This window comes from Scleropages formosus, chromosome 12 (assembly GCF_900964775.1).
Source record: "Scleropages formosus chromosome 12, fSclFor1.1, whole genome shotgun sequence".
Taxonomy (NCBI): domain Eukaryota; kingdom Metazoa; phylum Chordata; class Actinopteri; order Osteoglossiformes; family Osteoglossidae; genus Scleropages; species Scleropages formosus.
Genome location: NC_041817.1, coordinates 24938065 through 24959462, shown reverse-complemented (window position 1 = coordinate 24959462; position 21398 = coordinate 24938065). Strand labels below are relative to the sequence as shown.

The 21398-nt window shown below is 43.5% G+C and overlaps 2 protein-coding genes and 1 long non-coding RNA gene across 6 annotated transcripts; 2 read left to right on the top strand and 1 right to left on the bottom strand.

Annotated features, from left to right (window-relative positions):
• Positions 1 to 709: 709 nt before the first annotated feature.
• LOC108930170 (ras-related protein ralB-A) lies at positions 710 to 11422 on the top strand. 4 transcript variants are annotated; one of them, XM_029256788.1, is made up of 6 exons: positions 710 to 857; positions 7263 to 7436; positions 8490 to 8698; positions 9433 to 9610; positions 9787 to 9908; positions 10464 to 11422. In XM_029256788.1, the coding sequence occupies exons 2-5, from the start codon at positions 7323 to 7325 to the stop codon at positions 9904 to 9906; spliced, it is 621 nt and encodes a 206-aa protein (XP_029112621.1). In that variant the 5' UTR covers positions 710 to 857; positions 7263 to 7322; the 3' UTR covers positions 9907 to 9908; positions 10464 to 11422. The 4 variants fall into 4 exon arrangements, with proteins under 4 accessions (XP_029112621.1, XP_029112620.1, XP_029112623.1 ...); XM_029256787.1 differs by having other exon boundaries at positions 9787 to 11422; XM_029256790.1 differs by lacking the exon at positions 710 to 857 and adding an exon at positions 1762 to 2122 and having other exon boundaries at positions 9787 to 11422.
• A 326-nt stretch (positions 11423 to 11748) lies between these two features.
• Positions 11749 to 13490, bottom strand: LOC108929334 (uncharacterized). Its single transcript, XR_001965740.2, has 3 exons — positions 13298 to 13490; positions 12618 to 12788; positions 11749 to 12311 (listed from the first exon to the last, which is right to left on the bottom strand). It is a non-coding gene; the product is annotated as an uncharacterized LOC108929334 (long non-coding RNA).
• Positions 13491 to 14352: 862 nt separating this feature from the next.
• On the top strand, positions 14353 to 20957 carry tsn (translin). The gene is made up of 6 exons (XM_018741347.2): positions 14353 to 14583; positions 14883 to 14976; positions 15865 to 15961; positions 16819 to 16934; positions 17082 to 17161; positions 18041 to 20957. The coding sequence occupies exons 1-6, from the start codon at positions 14518 to 14520 to the stop codon at positions 18269 to 18271; spliced, it is 684 nt and encodes a 227-aa protein (XP_018596863.1). The 5' UTR covers positions 14353 to 14517; the 3' UTR covers positions 18272 to 20957.
• The last annotated feature ends 441 nt before the right edge of the window (positions 20958 to 21398 follow it).

Below are 21398 nucleotides of genomic sequence, written 5' to 3'. Positions count from 1 at the left end.
AAAACCATTTATAACGTTTTTACTAGGGACCAATAGCAGCGCATTCTCAATGTCACCTGACTTATTCTGAGAATTTAATTGGCCATTGTCCGCTATCCACTCTCTGCCAATTAATCATCGCTTTTATTGCGAAACAGTATCTTCTGTCTTTTTTCACTCTCATTTATTAAAATACAGTGAAGGTATTGTTAGTTTGAGGCGCATTATATTCTTCCATAACCGAAATTAAAGAGTTGTTAATGAACACATAAATGTTTAACTTCATTAAAAAGCTGGCGTTACTAGATCATCTTTTCACTGAGGTACACAGAGACTCTTAGCATGCACGATGAAATGTAAATGCGGCATCTTAAAAACCACACTCGTGAATATTAACATAATTTTGATGTGTTGCTTTAATTTCGGGTTGTTGCTGTTTAATTGTGCTTAAACATTTTTTAAGTCTAAGCAGCTTGAGTTCAGCATTATAATATATTAAGTTAAATTGCATTACACAGGTTTTCCACTCGCAAAAAACCTGGAGAACAATTTAATTTTTTGTTTAATTTATAGTACATACAAACATAGATTAAAATTTGAAGCACTTGTACGCTTTGGGACGACTGACTGTGTAAATTAGCATACTTACTGTGAAACAAAACTTGCTTAAAAACTGACTGACAACTTTTTTTTTTTTGTTTTCGCAGACCCTGATATGACGGAAGAGCACTGTACGTGACGTCACTTCCGATTGACTTTCTTCCCCTTAAGTGTTTCCTTCTCTCGGAAGGAGTGAAATCCCTCCGCCCCTATGCCTCTGAACACTAAAGGTTTCTCCGCTGCAGAATCCAGATAGAAGAGGCGAACGGATTCTTCAGGTAAGATTAGTTTTTATTAAATTAGCGGGAACCCTGAACTTCTTAAAGGTGGAATTCAGACTTAAATCGCCGAGCCGTTTGAAGATAGCAGGGCAGTGGCTCTAGCGGAGACATCCTCTGACAGACAGAACATCAGACCAATGTCAGACAAGGTGAAAGGCGGGACTAATCACGTTGATCCAATAGACATCTACTGAGCTGTGAAGAGGCGGAGCCTAGTATGGAATAGGCAGTAGAGTGTTTTGTGTGACAGTTTTTTTTTTTTTAAATTAAAATTGTTTCATTAATTTTAAACTCAATCCAGTTAGCCATACGATGCAAAATACCATTTAATCTGTTACTTAGTTTAAGTACGTGTCCACATATTTGTGGGGATATCCCTAGTGAGTAATGACTAATGTTCTCAGAAGAAGAACAAGAAGTTGCTCTTTCGGTTTAACTCAAGACTGTTGTTGTGTTTGCGCCTTGTCGCGCGAGCGGCTGTGATGCCTGAGAGGGTCGACGTTAAATGCAGAGCCGTGGCGCACGCTGTTTTTGGCAGCAAGTTCTTTACTGTGCGGGAGAGAGATGGCTCATGGCGGGTGTCTACGGACTGCCGCGTCCCACGCGCCGCCCGTCGTCGGCATCTCTACTAGACTACGAAGTTGTCACGGTCCGCTCGCGTGCGCCCGGATATTATTGCGGCGCGTGCCCTCGCCGCTCGCGCTCCTCCTGCTCCCGTGGACTGCCCCGCGTGCCGTTTAAACGACACCGACGGGACTAAACTAAAAGCGGCCAGATGTGCGGTGGCCAGAAAATACTCAGATTGTGTAGAACGCACTGGCCTGAGGGGGGCGGTGTGGTGTGGTGTGGTGGGGTGGGGTGGGGTGGGGTCGGGGAGGGGACGGATAACTCCCTGTCCCCGTCCCCTCCTGTCACAGGGAGTGTCCCCTCTCTCTGGGCTAAGTGTGGATTCTCGATGATGATGATGATGATATGTTGTATTTTCCCCATTCCCCACCAACATATATCATCATCACCCAAAATACCTTCTCATCTGAAGGTGTGTGAGCTGCCAGCAGCGCTCAGTATGTGTTTTTCTTTATTTTTTTATTAACATAACCCTGTGATGTTTCCAAGTTTGCGTAGATCTTTGACTTCTGACCCATCTGAGCCATGGCTTTCTGGATATGACGTCCGTTTTGGTTTCCGATTTCGGCGTTGGATGATGTTAGTTTGCAGCGTGTCAGCAAACGCACCCAGCGCTTCCTCACATTAATCCCCAGGTGATTATTTCCCCCAGTGCTTGCAGTGCTGTTCAGAGAAAATCGGCCGGTAAAGATCTCTCTTCCTTTTACGAGTTAATGTGCCTTCTGTGCGGCCGTGCAGGAGAACCTCGGTGTTGCCGAACTCCTGCTTATTATGAAAGGGGGGGGAACTTGATCAGATTCTGAGGAGATGACAAGGATCTGGACTGGCTGGCAGCCTTTCTGAACTCATTTCTTTGGCTCAGTGTACAAAAATGCAGGCTACGCCGTGCCCGTGCTGCCCGCCCATGATAACTCGGTTTGTTTTTGTGGATGAAACCGTCTTGCTTGTTTGGAGGTGGGAGAAGCTTTTTTGTTAAGATCTGCCTGTTTCCAGCATGTTCCAGCAAGCATCTGGTTGCTCTGCCTGTGTTTATGATCACTTTGATGGCATCCGGTTCTGCTCGTCAGCAGGGAGCCATGCTGCTTCAGTTGACAGTCCTGGTACAAATGTTGTTTACAGTCAGTCATTTTTAGTAAGGGAAAGTCTTGGCTCTCTGATGATGACCTGGTCCTAAACACGCACGGTGAGCTGCGTTTCATATTCAAGGGCCTGTCTGTCATTTAAATGGATTTTATGTTCCGGTGGTCAACCGTCCCGTGACTGGGCGGCATCTGTGTGTCCGTGTTTTGAATAAGGTGGACGGTCTGCATCTGCTTGGTGTCAGAAAAGTGTAACCCGGGTAAACGGGTTTTCCGTCCCACTGTTGGTCCATACGCACCCTTCCCCCTCATGGTCTCTGTCAGAGAAATTTAGCTTTCTGAGAGAATGGGAACCCTTGTTGCCATAGCAACCTCTCACTTACCGAGGGGCAAGTGAAGGAGGAGGGGGGTATTCAGGCTTAAAGGGGTGTTTCTCTTTAGCGAACCATGTTCCTGATAGATTTACTGCATGCTGAGGAGTGTTTCTGCCAGACTCGTCCTTGGCTGGAGAGGAGGAAACAGGACTGATGGGGTTTGCGGTAGAGGGAAGGATTTAGGGACAGATTTGGGGTTCACAACAGATGTGACAGACTGGCTGGAGAAGTGTCAGCAGTTTGTGTGTGTGTGAGATTTCCTGTGAGAGTGGGGTCACAAGAAGGTGAGGATTTCCTGCAGGAAAAATGTGTGTTCGGGTATATGAGAAGGAGCAGGGCTCCTGAGCTGCAAACTGCTTGACCAGCACCTTCCTCAGAAAGTCTCAAAGGCCCTTGTCTTAAGTGCTCTTTCACATTATGTCCTGCATTAGCGTGAAATTCACGTGTGGATTTTGTTCCTTGTGTCAATGTCAGCTGTGATCAACATCAAATCTGGAGAAGTCATGTGGTGTTTTGCAGTGCTTGTTTTTGACTGTTGTTGTTAATTACTCATTTATGATGCTTTTTCTGCAATGTGAGGTTTGTACACTAAGCTACTTACAGTAATATACCCATGTTTATAGCTGGGTAATTTTTACTGTATCATTTCAGGGTAAGTACCTTGATTAGGGTTACTCCAACGGGAGCCGACACTCAAACCCAAGACCTTCCTGTTGCATGGCAATGGCTCTCTATTGCTGGCTGCTCCCGGACGAGGGTTTCCTGTGGCCTGGAACAAACTACCCCTCAAGTGTCCTCTGTCTATCTTTAGCACAGTAATATTCTCTGTTGACCCATAGAGAGGGGGTGAGAAGAGGAAGTTCTCCTCTAGCAGAGTCCAACTGAGGGTGGAGATCCTGTTGTTTAACTGCTGGCTTCTAAAGAGCAGCATCTCCTCCGTCACATTACATTCAAGTAGATGCTGTAAATACAAATGCTGGTGTTATGGAGAGTGCTAGAGGAAGCCACTTCTCTGTGGAAGTTCTTTCCTGCCCAGTGTTCAGCATTGACTCATCTGGGGACTCCACCTGATACGCACCTCCACCTAGCCAGTGACGTATATCTCTGCAGTGCTGTCATCTTCTAAAGAGGCGGTTTTCCCAGAATCCCCACCCACCTTGGAGCACTTGTTTTTCTTCCCTGCTCTGTTGTACTGTCAAATGTTAGGTCCTCTAGCTACTTAGGGTTCTGAACAGAATTGTAAAGGAAGAACTCTCTAGAAAGAAATGGGTGTCAGAGACACTGGTTGCTGTTTTACTGCTTGAGAGGCTGAATGAGTTGTGTTCCTAGCCCACTCTTCTGCCTTCAACCTTTATGAGTTGCGCTCAGCTTTGTGTATGACTTTATTGCACATACAGCATGTCTGTTGTTTGGGGATGTCTTGTTAGGTCAGGTCCTTACAGCACTGCTACAGTAACCACCCATAACTGACTTTAAAGAACACACACACACACACACACACACACATTTTCAGAACCGCTTGTCCCATACGGGGTCACGGGGAACCGGAGCCTACTCGGTAACACAGGGCGCAAGGCCGGAGGTGGAGGGGACACACCCAGGATGGGACGCCAGTCCGCTGCAAGGCACCCCAAGCGGGACTCGAACCTTAGACCCACCGGAGAGCAGGACCTGGTCCAACCCACTGCGCCACCACACCCCCCGTTTAAACAAACAGTTTGTCATAAATAAACCATATGTTGATTCATCCATTACCTATAACTTTTTTTTTTTTTTGTCAGATGCAAAACTGTGCTGGTCTGAAGAATATTCCAGACACATGGGTTGTGAAGGGTGGGTGCTCCCTGGATGGGATCGCAGTTCATCATCGGGCAATCACACATACAGATTCAGGACACCGGTCCAGCTGAAACATGTCTTTGGACTGTGGGAGGAAACCAGAGCACCTGGAGAAAGGAGGACATGCAAACCCCACATTGACTGAGATGGATTCAAACTCCTTGATCTTGCCTGATTTCACTAGTCTCGGGCAGAGTGTCTGCTCTCTGATTTCATTGGTTGGTGCTGGCAAATCATTGTGACATTTTGTGGGTGTTGAGAGTGTGAAGACCAAACAGAGGAACTCTTCTCCATCCTTTTCTGAAGTAAAGTGGCAGTGAAGGCCAGCTGTGGGGTGGAGATCCTCCGTGGAGGGTCCTCATCATTTCTTCAACTGGACAGATCCGTCACCATCATCTGTGTTTCAGCAGCAGTTTGATATGGGCACATGAAGGCGAAACAGTAAGAGTATTAAAGGCTTTTACACAACTGCAGTTTTCTTTTACAGTTATTCATTTAGTTGATGTGTGTCTCCAAAGCAACTTAGTTATTACAGCTGGAAGTAAGATTCAAATCTGCGATTTTCAGATCCGAAGGCAGCAGCTCTAACCACTACACTATCAGCTGTCCCTGTTATTGTCTATATCTTTTATTATTACTGTAGCTCATTTTTAAAATACATCTTCGTTGTGTACTGCTCTGTCTAATAAATAAGAGGCAAATGTGATTCGGCATCACATTCTCTTATCACTTTATTATGAAGTGACTTGTTAGGGTGTGGGCTGGAGAAAGTTCTCTGCTCTTCGCTACTTGTTGAGTGTCAAGTTCTTCGAAGCGGTCAGCTATGTGTCGGTGCGTCAGTAGAGAGGTTCTGTTCCGCGGTACAAAGTGCTGATCACAGCACACTGCTCACCCTCCCCCTTAACCCCCCCCAACCCCTGGATTGGACTACATGCTTCAGCCCTTTTTTACTGGGGTGTCCTCTTGCTGAGACGGGGGTTTCCTGTGCCAGGGGAGGTGAGCGTAGAGTTTCCTATCATCTTTACAGCATCTAAAGTAAAGTAATTTCTTGGGGTGGGGTGCCGTCAGAGGGGTTTAGTGCCTGTGTGTCATTGGTCATCGCGCTGATGTCTCCCTTACAGCGAATATGATCTCGCATGAGGTGTTGGGTACAAATGCTGTGGGCAGGAAATTTCCGTTCTCAGAATTGCCCGGCTCCGCTGCCGGACCACACCGGAATGATGCGCGTTAACTTTGTGCTTCATATACTTAGCCATGTACATGCTAATTTTGGCAAGAGAACCACCTGGTGCCCTCGGGTAGTGTTTTTGTTTTTTTCTGGCAGCTGCTGTGCAATGCACAGGGTCTGAGCAGAAGCACTAGCCTCTGTGGATGAACAGGCCAGGGGGGATTCCTGTGTGTCACCTCTGGGGTTTCCCAAAGAACAGCCCTGAGCTCAGGGTGCAGTGCGTGTCGCCGCTGTCGAGGACAGCACAGCTACTTAAACGCAGCGTTGCTCCGAAGTGTATTGCGGCCTCCGGATTGTTGGGGTAAGTTTGACCTCGTGCGTCGGTGGGTTAGATACAAAGCGATGGAGATGAGGTTTGTATTTCTGCCGTTCTCTGTCGTTTGCGTGCATCTTTGGGTCAGTGCTAGTTGACAGGAGATGTTGATACACTTGATGTGTTCGTGTGATGTTACGCCATACTTCTAGTTGGCATTCACTTACTGGTTGGTTAGAAGGGGACGTATGGCAGACAGAGGTCCTGATTGTAATCTGACGCCTTAACCCAAGAGAACCGTGTTACGTGAGGTAATGGCACGGAGAGTTTGCGTGTGGCGCCGTAATGCTCTCGCCGGTGCCAGCAGTGTGTATTCATGTAGAAGCCCGGTGCACGGAGGCGTACAAAAACAGAGCGTGGAAGTGTGTCACTAGGCTAATCTGCTGCAGGAAACAGGAGGCGCAGTCGGTGCTGGGAGAGGCTGCCTGTCTTCTGCCCACATGGCTTCATAACACTTATTATAGCACCCTTTCCACTGGCCCCACCCCTAAACCACACTGGGATGGAAAACGTACGTGTGTGTGTGTGTGTGTTTGTGTGTAAGAGACTGCCTCACACTCTTTGACAAACACACAAATTTAAACACCATTATGTGAAATACCATGCTTTGTGAAGATGTGAGACTTTATTATTTCTTCTGTAAACAGTATGGTGTTTATGAGGGATAGCTCATGCTAGCTTCCTTGTGTTGTAAAAAAAAAAAAAAAAGGGTAACTGATGTAGATCATGATTCAACATCATGACGGTGTGTCTCCCTGTTCTGGGTCCACTAGAAGGTACCGCCGACGAGTGTGCGTTGCCTCCTGTGATTCGTAGAGACTGGGCTGCATGTTTGTTCTAGCGTAGGGTTCATTGACAACACCTCCAATCTGTGTGTGTGTGTGTGTGTGTGTGTGTGTGTGTGTGTGTGTGTGTGTGTGTGTGTGTGTGTGTGTGTTCTAGGACGTGCCAGCCAGTTTCAGGGTACTTCATCTGCTCCGTTGGAGTCCACCGCGCCCTCCAATGGCGGCCAACAAGACTAAGAACCAGAGCTCTCTGGCCCTGCACAAAGTGATCATGGTGGGCAGTGGAGGGGTGGGGAAGTCAGCCCTCACTCTGCAGTTCATGTATGACGAGGTGAGAGATTTCCCATTCCTGGAGATGTGTTTTGTGCTTTAACTGCATGTCAGGCAAGTCCTGTTCCAGGAGCCGTGCATTTAAGCAGTGTACACCCCCCTGCCTTGAAAAGCACCGCTCAGAGCAGATGTGATCAATCCTGTCTCACGCTGAACCGAGAGTGAATAAACAGACTGGTGAAAAAATGGAACGAACTGGAGAACCTTGGCAAGAGAATACGACCGTATCGGAACACACTGTAGATACCAGATATGCTGCATCCTCAGCTTACAGACACACGTGGGTCCAGAAGGCCACTACTAACTTGTTTTGTTCATAACTGTTCAATTACATGAGGCTTCTTTACCTCCAAATTTCAGTCAGTAAAAACTGAATAATACAGATGTCCCTCAGTTTATTTGGATAGCTATAATAAATTAGTCTTACAATTTATTTTTTTCATTAACTTACATTTATTCATTTTACATATTCTCCTGAAATGTGTCTTTGGCCTGTCCAGACAAACGCTGGGGGAACATTTAAACTCCATACCAACTGAGTAGGATTTGAACACATGTCCAGTTGCACAGCGCGAATGCTGTGAGGCACCTTCACTATCCGCCGCATCACTATGCAGACTACATTAAAATAAAATCTGTGGACTGATGATGGATTCCTCCTATAATCATGTGCATTTTTGACTGTTCTTATTGATCACTCAGGAACATGGGAAGTAAGTTTAACATGCCCCCCCCGATGGCATGTGCATTACTGCCACCTGTGAAACACGGGTTCCCTCCACTACAACCAGAAATTTTAGACAAGATTGGTGAAGGAATTGCTGTTAAAATTAAATAATATTGAAAATGTTTGCAATATGAGAACCCGTCTCGTGTGTGTCCCCCTCCAGCCTTGCGCCTTGTGTTGCCGGGTTAGGCTCTGGTTCGCCACGACCCCGCTGGGACAACCGGTTTCAGACTGTGTGTGTGTGTAAAATATACTACTGTACTGCCTGTGTACCAGAGATGGTTGTTTAAATGAAATATTATTGTTGAATAATTTTTCTTTTGCCAGTTTGTTGAGGATTATGAGCCCACCAAGGCTGACAGCTACCGGAAGAAGGTGGTTCTGGACGGGGAGGAGGTCCAGATCGACATCCTGGACACAGCAGGGCAGGAGGACTACGCAGCGATTCGGGACAACTACTTCCGCAGCGGAGAGGGCTTCCTGCTGGTGTTCTCCATCACAGAGCAGGAGTCCTTCACTGCCACAGCCGAGTTCAGGTAGGCAGCTGGAACACGACCAGCAAAGCCCAACTTGAGTACAGCCGAAATAACTGCCAAACGTGCAGCTTCTGTGGGGGTGGGGGGTGAACAGCAATATGTTCCCTGAAACTCGACTTTATGGATGTCAAGGCCCAGGGATTCTGTTCATATGAAGCTTACATAAGCTGATTATTTCAGTCTGTTTGGTCTTTTACTGCTTGTTGTTTTAAAATGTCAACAAGTCAGTGTGAACTCTTGATGTCTACAGAGTGACAGCAGGATGTTCTGTCCTCCACTTGTGTACTTATCTTTGGAGGCTGTGGATGTGTCAGCACATCCTGAGGACCTTTCCATCTTTCTTCTGAGTTCCTCTTGACCTCTAAACCCCTTGTTTCTGATTTATTGCTACTGTTCCACTTGTCATAACTTTAGTTTTCTTCAGACTTAACTCTGTTCCATGTTTTTGCACTTCATGTTGGCCTTTTCAGCAGGGTATTAAGGTCTTCATCCACTGCTAGTTGTCTGGTGGCGTATCGGCCTATTAAAAGAGAACCGGTAGTGGTAAATGTGCACATGCAAAATAGATATTAGAAGCGACTGGCTGATAGGTAATAAATTACTAAAGATTAATACAGGAACATGTTTGCTATGGAAATGCCTATATCGCACAAATAAGCCGTGCTTCAGTAATCGTGTGTGTCTGTGTGTGTATCTAAGCGTCTGCCAAATGCTTAAGTGTAACATGCTCACAGGGAGCAGATCCTGCGAGTGAAGGCAGAGGAGGACAAGATCCCACTGCTGCTAGTGGGCAACAAGTCGGACCTGGAGGACCGCAGGCAGGTCACCGCTGATGAGGCCCGGGCCAAGGCGGATGCGTGGGGGGTGCAGTATGTGGAGACCTCAGCCAAGACGCGTGCCAATGTGGACAAGGTGCTCCATAGCGACACTTTGGGGATTGGGATTTGCTGGATGACGTGACAATTGAGTCCAGCTATTAAGTGTCCTGCTTATGCTTCAATACAGACAAGCCAAGTATTATTTACTGTGGTTTAATCTTGTCGGTAATGCCAGTATGCATATTCAGTGTTATTTTTTTGGCCTTCTAGGTATTTTTTGACCTTATGCGAGAGGTGCGAACAAAAAAGATGTCAGAAAACAAGGACAAAAATGGCAAGAAGAGTGGCAAGAAGAAGAACTCCTTTAAGCAGCGATGCTGTTTACTCTGAAGGTAACGGGGACCTTTCAGTGCCAACCTGTCACCATCTGGAGGGAACTGCCTTTGTGCTTGACAAAAAAAATGCATCTACTCATTTTTCCCCTTCTACATAATGGGAGTAAAGATAATGGTGGCGCTTCACAGTGAAGTGAAGACTGGAATCGTGGGTCTTCTCAACATTCAGCTGCCAAACTGTCCCAAACACTACGTTTGCTCTGGTTTTGCATCTTGGTTGTCTGCTTATCTGTTTTGTTCTTAAAGACAGTTTTGTGCTTGCATTCTAGGTTTATCCTTTTTTTTTTTTTTTTTTTTTTTTTTTTCCTCCTCTACAAAGTATTTAGGGTATTTCAAATTCAGTGCCTCAAATGTAACATTTTTGCACATCAAGCTCATTCATTTCACGAAGTTGATTTGGTAAATGTGACATTTGTATTTCCTTCTTGTATGTGTGATTTGCATTTAATTTGTTAATGTTGGGCTGTTATGGAGGATGAGGCAAACAAAAAATTCATTGATCAATTAAAGACATTATTTTTTTCTCCCCATCATCTAAAACCTGTTGTCCAGTGAAGGGTTATAGTGGTCTGGGATCTGTTCAGGAGTGGGGTGTGAGGCAGGGTACACCCTGCACTGGATGCACACAGAGCAATTCAGAGTCACCACTTCACCTGAAACACATCTTTGGACTTTGGGAGCAAACACATGGAATCATTGGGGCAACATGAATTCTCCACGGAGAGTGAGCTAGACTGGAATCCACAGCCAAGGAACAGTGAGGCACCAGTGCTGCCCACTTTGCCACCTACCGACTGAATATAAAAAACTGAACAATACATCAGTTAGTCAGTATAACAATACAGGAAAAACCCTAAATTAGAAATCAATGTAAAAAGTTTAATGCCAAAATTAAGTTTAAATTTGCTTTTTTGGTTGTATTTTTACTCTATGTATTTCTGCTCCAAGCAGTGGATGTAAGGGACACTCACTGGTGATTAACCAAATATTTGGACCTCGTTACACCCCTCATCCCCTTGAATTTTTCAAATGCTGAAAAAACTGATCTACACTGAAAAGTATGGATCTCTGAGAGTTACACTTGAGACAGGAAGCATCACAGCTCTGTGTTAGACATCCAGAGCTCAGAAGGTAAAGGACGTCAGCAGCAGGATCCAACCGCCTTACTGCAGAAGAATCTGGAGAACAGTGATGGTGCCAAGAAAAGGAGATGTTTGAGACATGTTCCTTTTTACATAAGTGACAGCTGCTCGTTTTCATCAGTTTCTTTGTTTCCCTGCCTGTGGAAAAAGTGCTTGTGAGGAACATGGAACTCTGTTTTAACCTTAATCGTTATACTCATGGCCAAGTGTCAACCCATTGGAGCTGTGTGTGTGTGTGTGTGTGTGTGTGTGTGTGTGTGTGTGTGTGTGTGTGTGTGTGAGAGTGAGAATGTGAATTCTCATGTGTTAACTGGGTTGTTTATTACAAAGCATCAAACTGTTGCCAAATAAATGTTTTTCTTCTTTGTAGCAGTTCTGTGTTACTCATAATGGATTTAGTGCAGTTGACAAGGTAAGAGTGTGTGACATCAACACTGACAGTTTATCGGAACCACCCAGTCATACTAAGGGATTTGGAATTTAGACAAAGGGATTTCCATGAAGCTGCTTCTCTTCAACCTACTAGTTTGAAGGGAGTAGATAGAAAACAGTATAATTACCATTTTCCACGCTTATCTGGACAAATAAAAACTGCCAACGTGTCTGTTTTGTGTTTAAAGTACTTTAAAACAGGGTACACTGCTTAGCTTCATTCTTTACAGAAGATAGCCCTAATAGATATTCATCATACATACAAATGCCTTTTGCTAGTATTCATAACATAAATAATACATTTCAGCAACACAAAACATAATTTAAGGCCTTTTAATGTGGAAATCCCACCTTTAAAAAAAAAAGCTTGTGATTTCATTGTACAGAGTGTATATTAGTATAAGTTACACAAAATTAATGCAGCAAAGAAGCACAGAGATGAAAAATAAACTACAGCAAACTAAGCTTGTTGAAATAATCTCATTTATAGATGGCTAGCATCAGACAAACATCTCCAGAGGGTTCTTTACAGGCTGATATTTCACCACTGGTGTTGGTGTTGTTCTTTGCACACAAGTTATTCTGCTGCATGTTCTGTCTGATCCACATTTAAATCTCTGCTGGCTGAGGATAATTTACATTAGAAAACAAATACAGTTTAAACACACGTCACTCACTGCCGTCATTCACTTTGACACCTTTACTCCTCTTCTTGCAGTACTTGTAGAGGCCTCCTGCTGCAGTTTCTGCTGCTTGCTTGTGGTTCTCCAGTTGTCCCCCATGGGCAGGAGATGGAGCCTTTTCACCCAGAGATTCGCACTGTCCACTGTAACAAAAACAAGGCATGTGGGTGTGAGGGAGGCCTGCTGGCACAGCAGGTAGCACTGGTGCCCACAGCTGTTGGGAGTCTGCATGTTCTACCCCAGGTTCAAGCTCTGGTTTCCCTCCACATTCCAAAGACATGTTTAGGTAAAAGGGAGTAGCTGGTAGTGTAGTGGTTAGTGTAGTACCCTTGAGCAAAGTACTTATCTTAAATTGCTCCGGTAAAATTACCCAGCTGTATAAATGGGAAAATAACTAAGAAAAGTGTCAGCTAAATAAATAAATGTAAATGAATTAGTGACTAAATTACCCTTTGTGTCCAGGATGTACCCTGCCTTATACCATGATTTCTGGTACAGGTCAGTCTTTATGTGTCCTCCACCTGTATCTTTACTTCACAGCTGCGTTTGCCATCACTTGTTTTCCAAGATGTTCTCTTCTCTGCAGCACTCAGGCTCTTCTCGCTACACCACAGTGCTACCTACAACAAAAATGGTGTCTCAACACTAGTAGATAAAGAAATTAAATAAACAGTTCCATTTCCTGGGTGACTGTAGATATGAAGGTTTCACAACCCTTGTACAGACGCGGGTTATGTGCTTAAAAATACCGCTTTCCTCTAGGCACAGTGACCTTACTCACAATAGCCATTAGTATTGGAGTCATTTTCAGACTGTGCCGTCATTATCTGTGTCACTGCAGGCGTGTATATTTCAGCTCTGAAACAGTTGTATGTTAGTTTGTATTTAAGCTACATGAAGCAAATACTTTAGTGCTTCTTGGGAATCTGATCATATAATAATTTTTAACTTCTGATGCTATCAATGTATTATGTGTACAAAGACTAATATTGTTATTGCATAATTGAGTTATTCAAAAGTCAATAGGAAATACTTGAGTGAAAATGAAGACATTAGTGTTAGTTTAATTTTTTGTAATGGGACTTAGGAACCCTTAAGAAACCATGTTTACGTTTCCTTTGGTATCTACCGAAAACGCATCCACTGTGTCCTTTGTCACAGAGCAGTTTTGCTGGATATTTGATATCCAGCTCCATCAGGTTGACCTTTCCTTGAAGCAGAAGGCCGATGTTTAACCTCCGGGCAGTTTCGTGTCTCCAGATGTTCTGGGAATCTTCAAATGGGACCAGAAAATCTGCTCCAACACTGGAAGATGACATGTAAAAAGAACTGTATGTACTAGTTAAAGTTACATTTATTCTGATCAGATCATATTTGATGGGTGGTTTGTTCTGCGAGCTTTCAAAACACCTTCTTTTACTATAAAAGATATATTTCAGCTGCTCCCATAAGAGAAAGGTTTGTGTGCTGCTTCCTCTCAATGACCCCTGACTGGACACTGGCGCGCATGCGCAGAGGATGATGAGCACGGCGCGCCCCCTACCTGTCAGCGCAGGTATCGCCCTCACGACACCTCATTCATGTAGGCCAGTCTCCATGGATGTTAATATATATTTATGTGAATGTGCATTTTTGCATGGGTACTGACGATGGATTCACGCTTAATAACAAAACACCGGACAAAAATAAATAATATGAACTTCATTTTTAGCGTGACAACAACACGCTACTCGTTTGACTGTTTATGTAATGATGGTTACTTACTTTCTCGATCTCCTTTTTCACATCTTCCGTGATCTCTGCCGGTATCAGCGTCTCAGTCTGGTTAAACGTTCTTCTTAATGCCTGTGATTGTGCAATGAATTATAAGGTCCAGATACCCAAGAATTCATTTTTACTTCTCACAATATTATTATTTATGTATCGATATAGACACAATTCAAATATCAAGGTCGAAAATAGAAACGCAACAACTGAAATTAAGCATGCATATATAAAATAAAGTAAAATTCAGTAATCCAGTTAATATTTAACTTTACTACGTCAGGCGGGGAACGTGTTTATGACGCAATTTTCAAGCGACACACTGTCGAAGGGCCTGTGCTCTGCGATCGCTGTCGGCAGGCTTTCTGACGTCATTTTCCAGCGACCCGATGAACTGCTCAATAGAGGACCCGTGGTAAAGCATTGCACGTTGACGGCCCGGGTCTTTTTGTTCTGCGGAACTCCAAATTGTAGCCCTGTGAGGAACTGGGGTTCTCTCCTTGGAGTTTCCGTCCCCTCCCCCCGACAATTTAAAGTCGAGTTCGTGTCGGAAACAGTTTGTTCCGCACCAACCAACTGCCTGAGATGTCGGTCACGGAGATGTTCAGCAACATCCAGGTTTTCCTGTGTGCGGATCAGGACATCCGAGAGGTGGGTAAACGGGGTAAACCAACTGGCAACTGGGCACCACGAAGCAGTTACCGCTGCGACGCGCTGTTTTACAAGCCGTGTGAGACTAACTACTATTTTATTTACTCACGTAGTAGTTTTTGACAAACTGTTGTAAGCGCTGTCTTTCAGTGTAAAAATTACCTGGCTGGACGAGTTTTCAGCGAGTAAGTAACTAACTAGCGCAAAGACAAAGTGTGGAAACGCGGCAGTGAATGAAACGAACGCGAACCGAAATTCTTCAAGTTCATGTGTTTCACGTTTTTGTCTCTTTTCCGCAGGACATTAGAAAAGTGGTCCAAGGCTTGGAACAGACGGCGAGGGAGATTTTGACTGTACTTCAGAGTGTCCATCAGCCGTCGGGCTTCAAAGAGAGTAAATCATGTGCTTCTGTGTCAGTTACATATTTGTTAGTAGCAAATAATTACTCTTAATATATTTACAAGTTTACATGTGATGTATTTATTCTTATCTGACACTTTTCTCCAAAGTGACTTACAGTCACAGTGTTAATGATCTGTCTGCAATTAGTTACCCTTTTACAGCTGGGTAATTTTACTGGAGCAATTTAGGGTAAGTACCTTGCTCAGGGGTACAACATTTGAGATTTGAACCTGCAACCTTCAGGTCCAAAGGCAGCAGTTCTCACCACGCTATCACTTGTTAACAATAATAATTGTTGTTAATATAGAGGGGGGTTTAGTGGCGCAGCGGATTTGACCGGGTCCTGCTCTCCGGTGGGTCTGGGGTTCGAATCCCGCTTGGGGTGCCTTGTGATGGACTGGCGTCCCGTCCTGGGTGTGACCCCTCACCTTCGAGCCTTGTGTTTTGCCTGGTTAGGCTCCGGTTTGCTGCAACCCAGCTTGGGACAAGTGGTTTCAGGTGTGTGTGTGTGTGTGTGTGTGTGTGTGTGTGTGTGTGTGTGTGTGTTAATATAGAGGCAGAGCAAATCCATGGTAAGTTGACCCTCGTGGGATTTTCTCTTGCTGAACAGCTGGTGCAGGAACAGCTGGTAGTGCAGTGGTTAGAGCTGCTGCCTTTGCACCCAGAGGTTGCAGGCTTGAATCCCACTATGAGTTATAGCACCCTTGAGTAAGGTACTTACCCTAAATTGCTCCAGTAAAATTACCAGCTGTATAAATGGCTAAACGGCTGTAAGAAGCTTAATATTGTATTTCGCTTTGGGTAACTGTAAGGCTGAGGACACTTTTTACTGTAAACTCATAATCACACCGTTGGCCTTTTTTCCTTCTTTCTCTCCAGTTCCAAGCAAATGCTTCAGAGCCCGAGAGCTCTTCTGCTTGGTGAGGAGTCAAATCGGAGACCTGAAGACAAAGTTCCCCGTGGAGCAGTACTACAGGTCAGTGCCCAACATCTTATGCACAAGAACCTTCTTAGAATGCTATGGATGTGCGTTCAGTGTAGACGGGTTCCTCAGATTATAAATACATTTGCCACTTGGTGGTTCATGGTAACTTGTTTGAAAATCGTAACTCCAAGGTTACGTTAACTATCAAGTCACAATAAGTAAAGTATTAATAATCCAGAAATTCCTCAAAGTACTCTAGGTCAGGTTCAATAAAAGTCTTGGATACAAATGGGGAAAATGAAAATACTGTCTATGAATTTATTTTAATTTATTAACTTCTGTCTACTTTAAAATTAACACATTTAAAATGACTGGAAATAGCTATCGTTTGCACAAACTCCTATCCAGTGCTGATTGTTGACTGATTAATTCCATTAGCATGTGCAACATTTCTCATTTTCTGATCCATTCATTGCAAACGTAGATATTCACGGATATCATTGGAACTTGTTTATGATGAATAGTCCGTCGATCCTGAGCAATCGGGAACACCAGACACTTGCTTCATCGACTGCGGTGTTAAGAACTCACTGTGGAAGTGAGTTGAAATAAGGTGGTTAGACTCCTATCCATTTGGGTGCACCTTACTGCCACCTGTCAGCTGGTTGCGTAAACAGGTCACATTCTTGCCCCAATATTACAAAATGGATAAGTGAAGGAAATACAATAAAAAGTAAACAAACTTTGTATGTTTGAAAACTTGTAACTCTTTGTAACACTTGGCTCCAGTTCATTCACTGGCAACAGTGGAAATCTGGCTGATTTTACTGGAATGTCTTGTGTTGAATTTAATGCAAGATATTAATGATGCATCATCTTCCACCACCTTTGATGTCTTCGGTGTCCAGGTTTCATGAGCACTGGAGGTTCGTTCTACAGCGCGTGACGTTCCTGGCTGCGTTTGTGGTCTACCTGGAGAGTGAGACCTTGGTGACAAGAGAGGAGGTGGCTGAGATACTTGGAAGTATGTATTTGCACCAAAGCTTTGCCTCTTTTGTTGGCCTTGACTTGAGACTTTTAAGTGAAAACAGAAGGCAGTTTGTTCTTTGGGAGCCGATCTGTGCTGTACCTCTCTGCCTCTCATTGTCCTTCTCGCTGTCTTCCTCTGCAGTTGAAGTGGAGAGGGAGAAGGGCTTTCATCTAGATGTTGAAGATTATCTGGCTGGCGTGCTCATCATGGCCAGTGAACTTGTGAGATTTGTTTGCGGTGTTTTTATTCAAGTGTCATAGTGTTTAGAAAACATGATACAGGGCTGTCAACTGTTGGCATAATTAGTTTGAAAGTTGTTGTTGATGACACTTAAAACTAATTAACAAATAATGTGAAATCCAGGAGGCCCATCACACCTTTATAACATGGTATAAAGGACTATACAGGGTTAGCAGGTGGCTTAGTGGTTGGAGATGCTACCTTTAGACTTGTAGGTCACAGGTTTGAATCCTGCCTCCTGCTGTAGTACCCTTCATCAAGGTACTTACTCTGAATTGGTCCACCTAAAAATTACCTAGCTGTATAAATGGGTATATCACATTAAGTAGCATAACATAGTAAGCTTGGAGAGATAAATGGAAATGTAATAATTTGTTTAGTTTACAGTCCTGACATTGTAAGTTGCATTGGGGAAAAAAGTGGCAGACTAATTCATAAAAAAAAAACAGTAATTAAGACACACATACGGTGTCTCTGGGTTAACCATCTGAATTTTGTGTGTTCTCTTGCATAACCTTATAAATAGCCTCTCAAGGACTTTCCGTTCAGTTTTATAGAGCACTCCTCTCTCTCTGTGACACAGAGCACTTGAATACAGGCTGTGTCTACTATATTGGTAACACAGGCCCACAGTATGTGCTACTCTATTAGTTATTTGTCACATATACTAATATCACCAGTAATAGTGTGAAATAGAAACAGCCCACTCATGTCATGTATAGTGATGTTTGTTAAATTGCCAAAGTCCTCTGTACAGAAACAGGAAGGAAGATCTGCATCACGGCCAGTTCTGTGATTTAGTAGGAAAACGTGAGTTTTCCTAATAGCGAGTGTGTGTTTTCCTCCAAATCCCCCTGCAGTCCAGGCTAGCGGTGAACAGTGTGACAGCAGGGGACTACAGTCGGCCCCTTCGCATCTCCAACTTCATCAACGAGCTCGACTCCGGCTTCCGGCTGCTCAACTTGAAGAATGACCCCCTGCGCAAGCGGTACGACGGCCTCAAGTACGACGTGAAAAAGATCGAGGAGGTTGTGTACGACCTGTCCATTCGGGGTCTGACCAAGGTGCCGGAGGCTGACAAAGACAAGTAGCTCCAGTGCTGTGGGAGGGCGGAGCACTGATGGCACCGCCCCCTTTTCTCTAGGGTCAGGAGGGTGTGCATTGGCTGAGACCGATGAGTCTGCCATGCTGGCAGCGATGTGGGAGCTGGGAGGAGGCCAGCCACAGTGTCCTTTCCACACTGCTGCTCAACCGTTCTCACAAAAAATGGTTTTAAAGGGCAGATCTGGTTTATTTTGTACTGGTGGGATCTACAAAACATCCTTGTACAACCATACTGACGGGGACTGGTCTTTATCTTGTACAGCTGCCAAATTGTTGGGGTTTTTAATTTTGTTTTGCTATTTGTTACACTTCTTCACACACTTCAGTGGCATGTACAAACAGCTCAGCCATGCTCCTTGGGGCCTCACATTATTTTTCTCTTGATAATCTATAATTATTAGGTATTATTTAGATAGTAAGTTCACTTGCAAGTGAATCGATAAAGTTCAGATTGATCTGTTTTCATTGTATTGTAAGTATTGCTCAAATTAGTTCCCTGAAGACCAGTGTGAGAGAACCCTTCTCAGAACAGGGCCCAAAGATTGACTTTTACTGTATCCTTTGATTATGGAAGGGCGATTGGCACGTCACTCAGAAGAGCAATAAAATGTCCCCGAATAATGAAAATGTAAGAAGAAATGTCTTGTACTATCATTAGTGCCAAATCCCACCAACGTTCTTCATGAGATGGGAATTGCTTTACGGAGAAGTTATCGCAGATGTACCATGCTCTGTCACCACAAGAAGGTGCAGCTTTGGCCCAAAGTATGGAGCATGCAAGAAGCTTCACACCTTTCACAGCGAAAAGGAAAATGATTGTCTGAATTCATGCTAATTAGAGTGGAAAGTTTGTGCCTTATACTTTTGGCCAAGACTAGTTTTTGTTTTGAAACGTTTGTTTCTCACAGTGCACACAAGTGAAATTAACACTTTCTGTGCCGTACTTGTGCATCAAAATCACTTTTGTATGTACGCTAAATCGGGGCGTAAACGCTGTGCTGTTCCTTCGGTGGATTCCCAGCAGTTTGTTGCATTTGACTTAATTTGGTCTTTTCTCTTCATAGATGTTAAAGAAGCCTTTAGAGAAAAACTTTACCTGTTTAAATCACACCGGGGCGTTGAGCGCAGAAGGAAAACCATGGCTTTTTAAACTTTGTAAGGACTTGTCTGGTCTCTGCTGCAAGCATTGTTTTCACATGTGTTGTTCACAAGAACATTTCTCTTATTCGGCCTGTAATTACTTTGCTCTTGTGTCTGATTTCATGCTCTTTATTTTACAAGCATTGCCATTCTATGCAACATTGTGTAGAAGAATGTCCAGTAAAAGAAGTTGTGGTCATCTTTCACAAATGTTTATGGTCTGATTTTAGTGGATTTTTAAATTAAAGAAGTACATCTAGGTGTAATGCTGTATGTATTGACCTGTTTTGGAAAGCAATTAATCTGTTTATCAGTGTATCTTTTTCCTCTTTTTAAGCTGTTTTTCCCAGCAGGCCACTGTGACTCAGGCCAAAGTGCATCAGATGTGAGCAGTGTTTTGTGTAGTAATGGGCCAAACATTTTTTTTCTTTTGATTTCTATACATAGTTGATTTTCATAGTCTGCAATTTTAGTGCACAATTATTTAGTCGAGGAGAATCTGGATGATTAAATCTGAAATTTTAAAAAAAAAAAACCTATAATTATATATTTTACATTATTTGGCTCAATGTAAAATAACTCCACCAATGAACATGTTTGAGGAACTGGTACTTTTGGTACTCTTGACCATCCTGTACACAGAGGAAAAGGGGTAAGAAAAATATCATCACAAGGACTTTGCATGTTTATATCATTCAAATATTACAGAAAATGCCAGAGACAATTATCATTTGGGTCTATAAATCTGGGCATTTGCAGCTTTAAACCTTCCAAGTATAATTTGTTTCAATGACCTGTGTCTTGTCAATTTTGTGCAGTATGCAGAGCAATCGATAATTCCTGCAGTGTTCTGTCCACTGGAACATGTTACACAGCAGGGGTGGTTCAGTGTGTAACACGACAAGATTGGAGCTCATTTCCAATACGCAGCACGTCACTTCACTGACGGCATGTACACGCTGCCTTCCTAAGCTTGGCCATCAGTTACATCCTGAAAGTACTTCTTGTGCTGCATGTGTGTTGAAAACAGAGTTGAACAGACTTGTGTCCTCATATCGATGCTGTCTGGTAAAAACATGAGAAGCAAAATATTATCTGAAAGTGGGTGAGGCTCCATTTGGAGAAAGCTGCATCCTTTCTGGTTTGCTTGTCATTCCCACCTATGTTCCAGGTGTAGTTCTTATTACTGTGTTCTATCGTACGTTTATCCAAAATTACATTAGTACCTAATTAGAATTTTTCTAGAGTCCTGTTGTTATGTGTATTACCCTTTCTCAGTATGGTTTTAGCACCCAAACTTAAAATGAATACTGATTGCTGGACTTGAAATGTTATGGTACTGAGACAAAAAAAATGCCAAAAATCAGACTGGCTCTTTGTGTTATGAAGGATTACAAATTTTGTAAAAGTGTAACACTTTCCAGTTCATTTATTTTCCTTCTGTATTTGTTACGAACCTATTTTGTATAATTCCACTTCGTGAGTAAACACAACCGGTAAACTGCAGTGAGGGCTGTTAATTAACTGAGTGTGTCTGAGTGCAAGTGTCACGTGTTTTTGTGATGAGCGGAGGGACATCTATTATTAAGCTTTTTTATTGTAATTTAGGAGTAACTGTCAGCTGATTCACTAGCAGATTGACTTTCATTCGCAATTGCATTCATAAACAGAGGAGCAAGTGACAATTTTTTTGTAAACTAAAAATTTGGTATGTAAATGGTAAGTGCTAATTGAGTAAAGAAAGAGTTGCCAGAGGGGGAAAAACTCACATATGGACTGAGCTTCAGTGACCTTTGCCTTAAAATGCAAGGAAAAATACTGGGAATGTTACATTACCATCCGCTGGATAAGGAGTTATTGGAAATTAACATAGTTGTGTGTGGATGGATGGTTATTATGCTACCAGTCCGATACTGTACCGTTGAAGAGAAACGCAACTTTCCTGTGTCGTCAATGAGGCCAGACTCTTGTGAC

Excerpts from the sequence above, each read along its gene's own strand:
- LOC108930170 (XM_029256788.1), top strand. The coding sequence starts at position 7,323 with ATGGCGGCCAACAAGACTAAGAACCAGAGCTCTCTGGCCCTGCACAAA. Across the intron at positions 8,699-9,432 it reads ACTGCCACAGCCGAGTTCAG|GGAGCAGATCCTGCGAGTGA; the intron begins GTAGGCAGCTGG and ends ACATGCTCACAG. Across the intron at positions 9,611-9,786 it reads CGCGTGCCAATGTGGACAAG|GTATTTTTTGACCTTATGCG; the intron begins GTGCTCCATAGC and ends TTGGCCTTCTAG.
- tsn (XM_018741347.2), top strand. The coding sequence starts at position 14,518 with ATGTCGGTCACGGAGATGTTCAGCAACATCCAGGTTTTCCTGTGTGCG. Across the intron at positions 14,977-15,864 it reads GCCGTCGGGCTTCAAAGAGA|TTCCAAGCAAATGCTTCAGA; the intron begins GTAAATCATGTG and ends CTTTCTCTCCAG. Across the intron at positions 17,162-18,040 it reads TCATCATGGCCAGTGAACTT|TCCAGGCTAGCGGTGAACAG; the intron begins GTGAGATTTGTT and ends ATCCCCCTGCAG.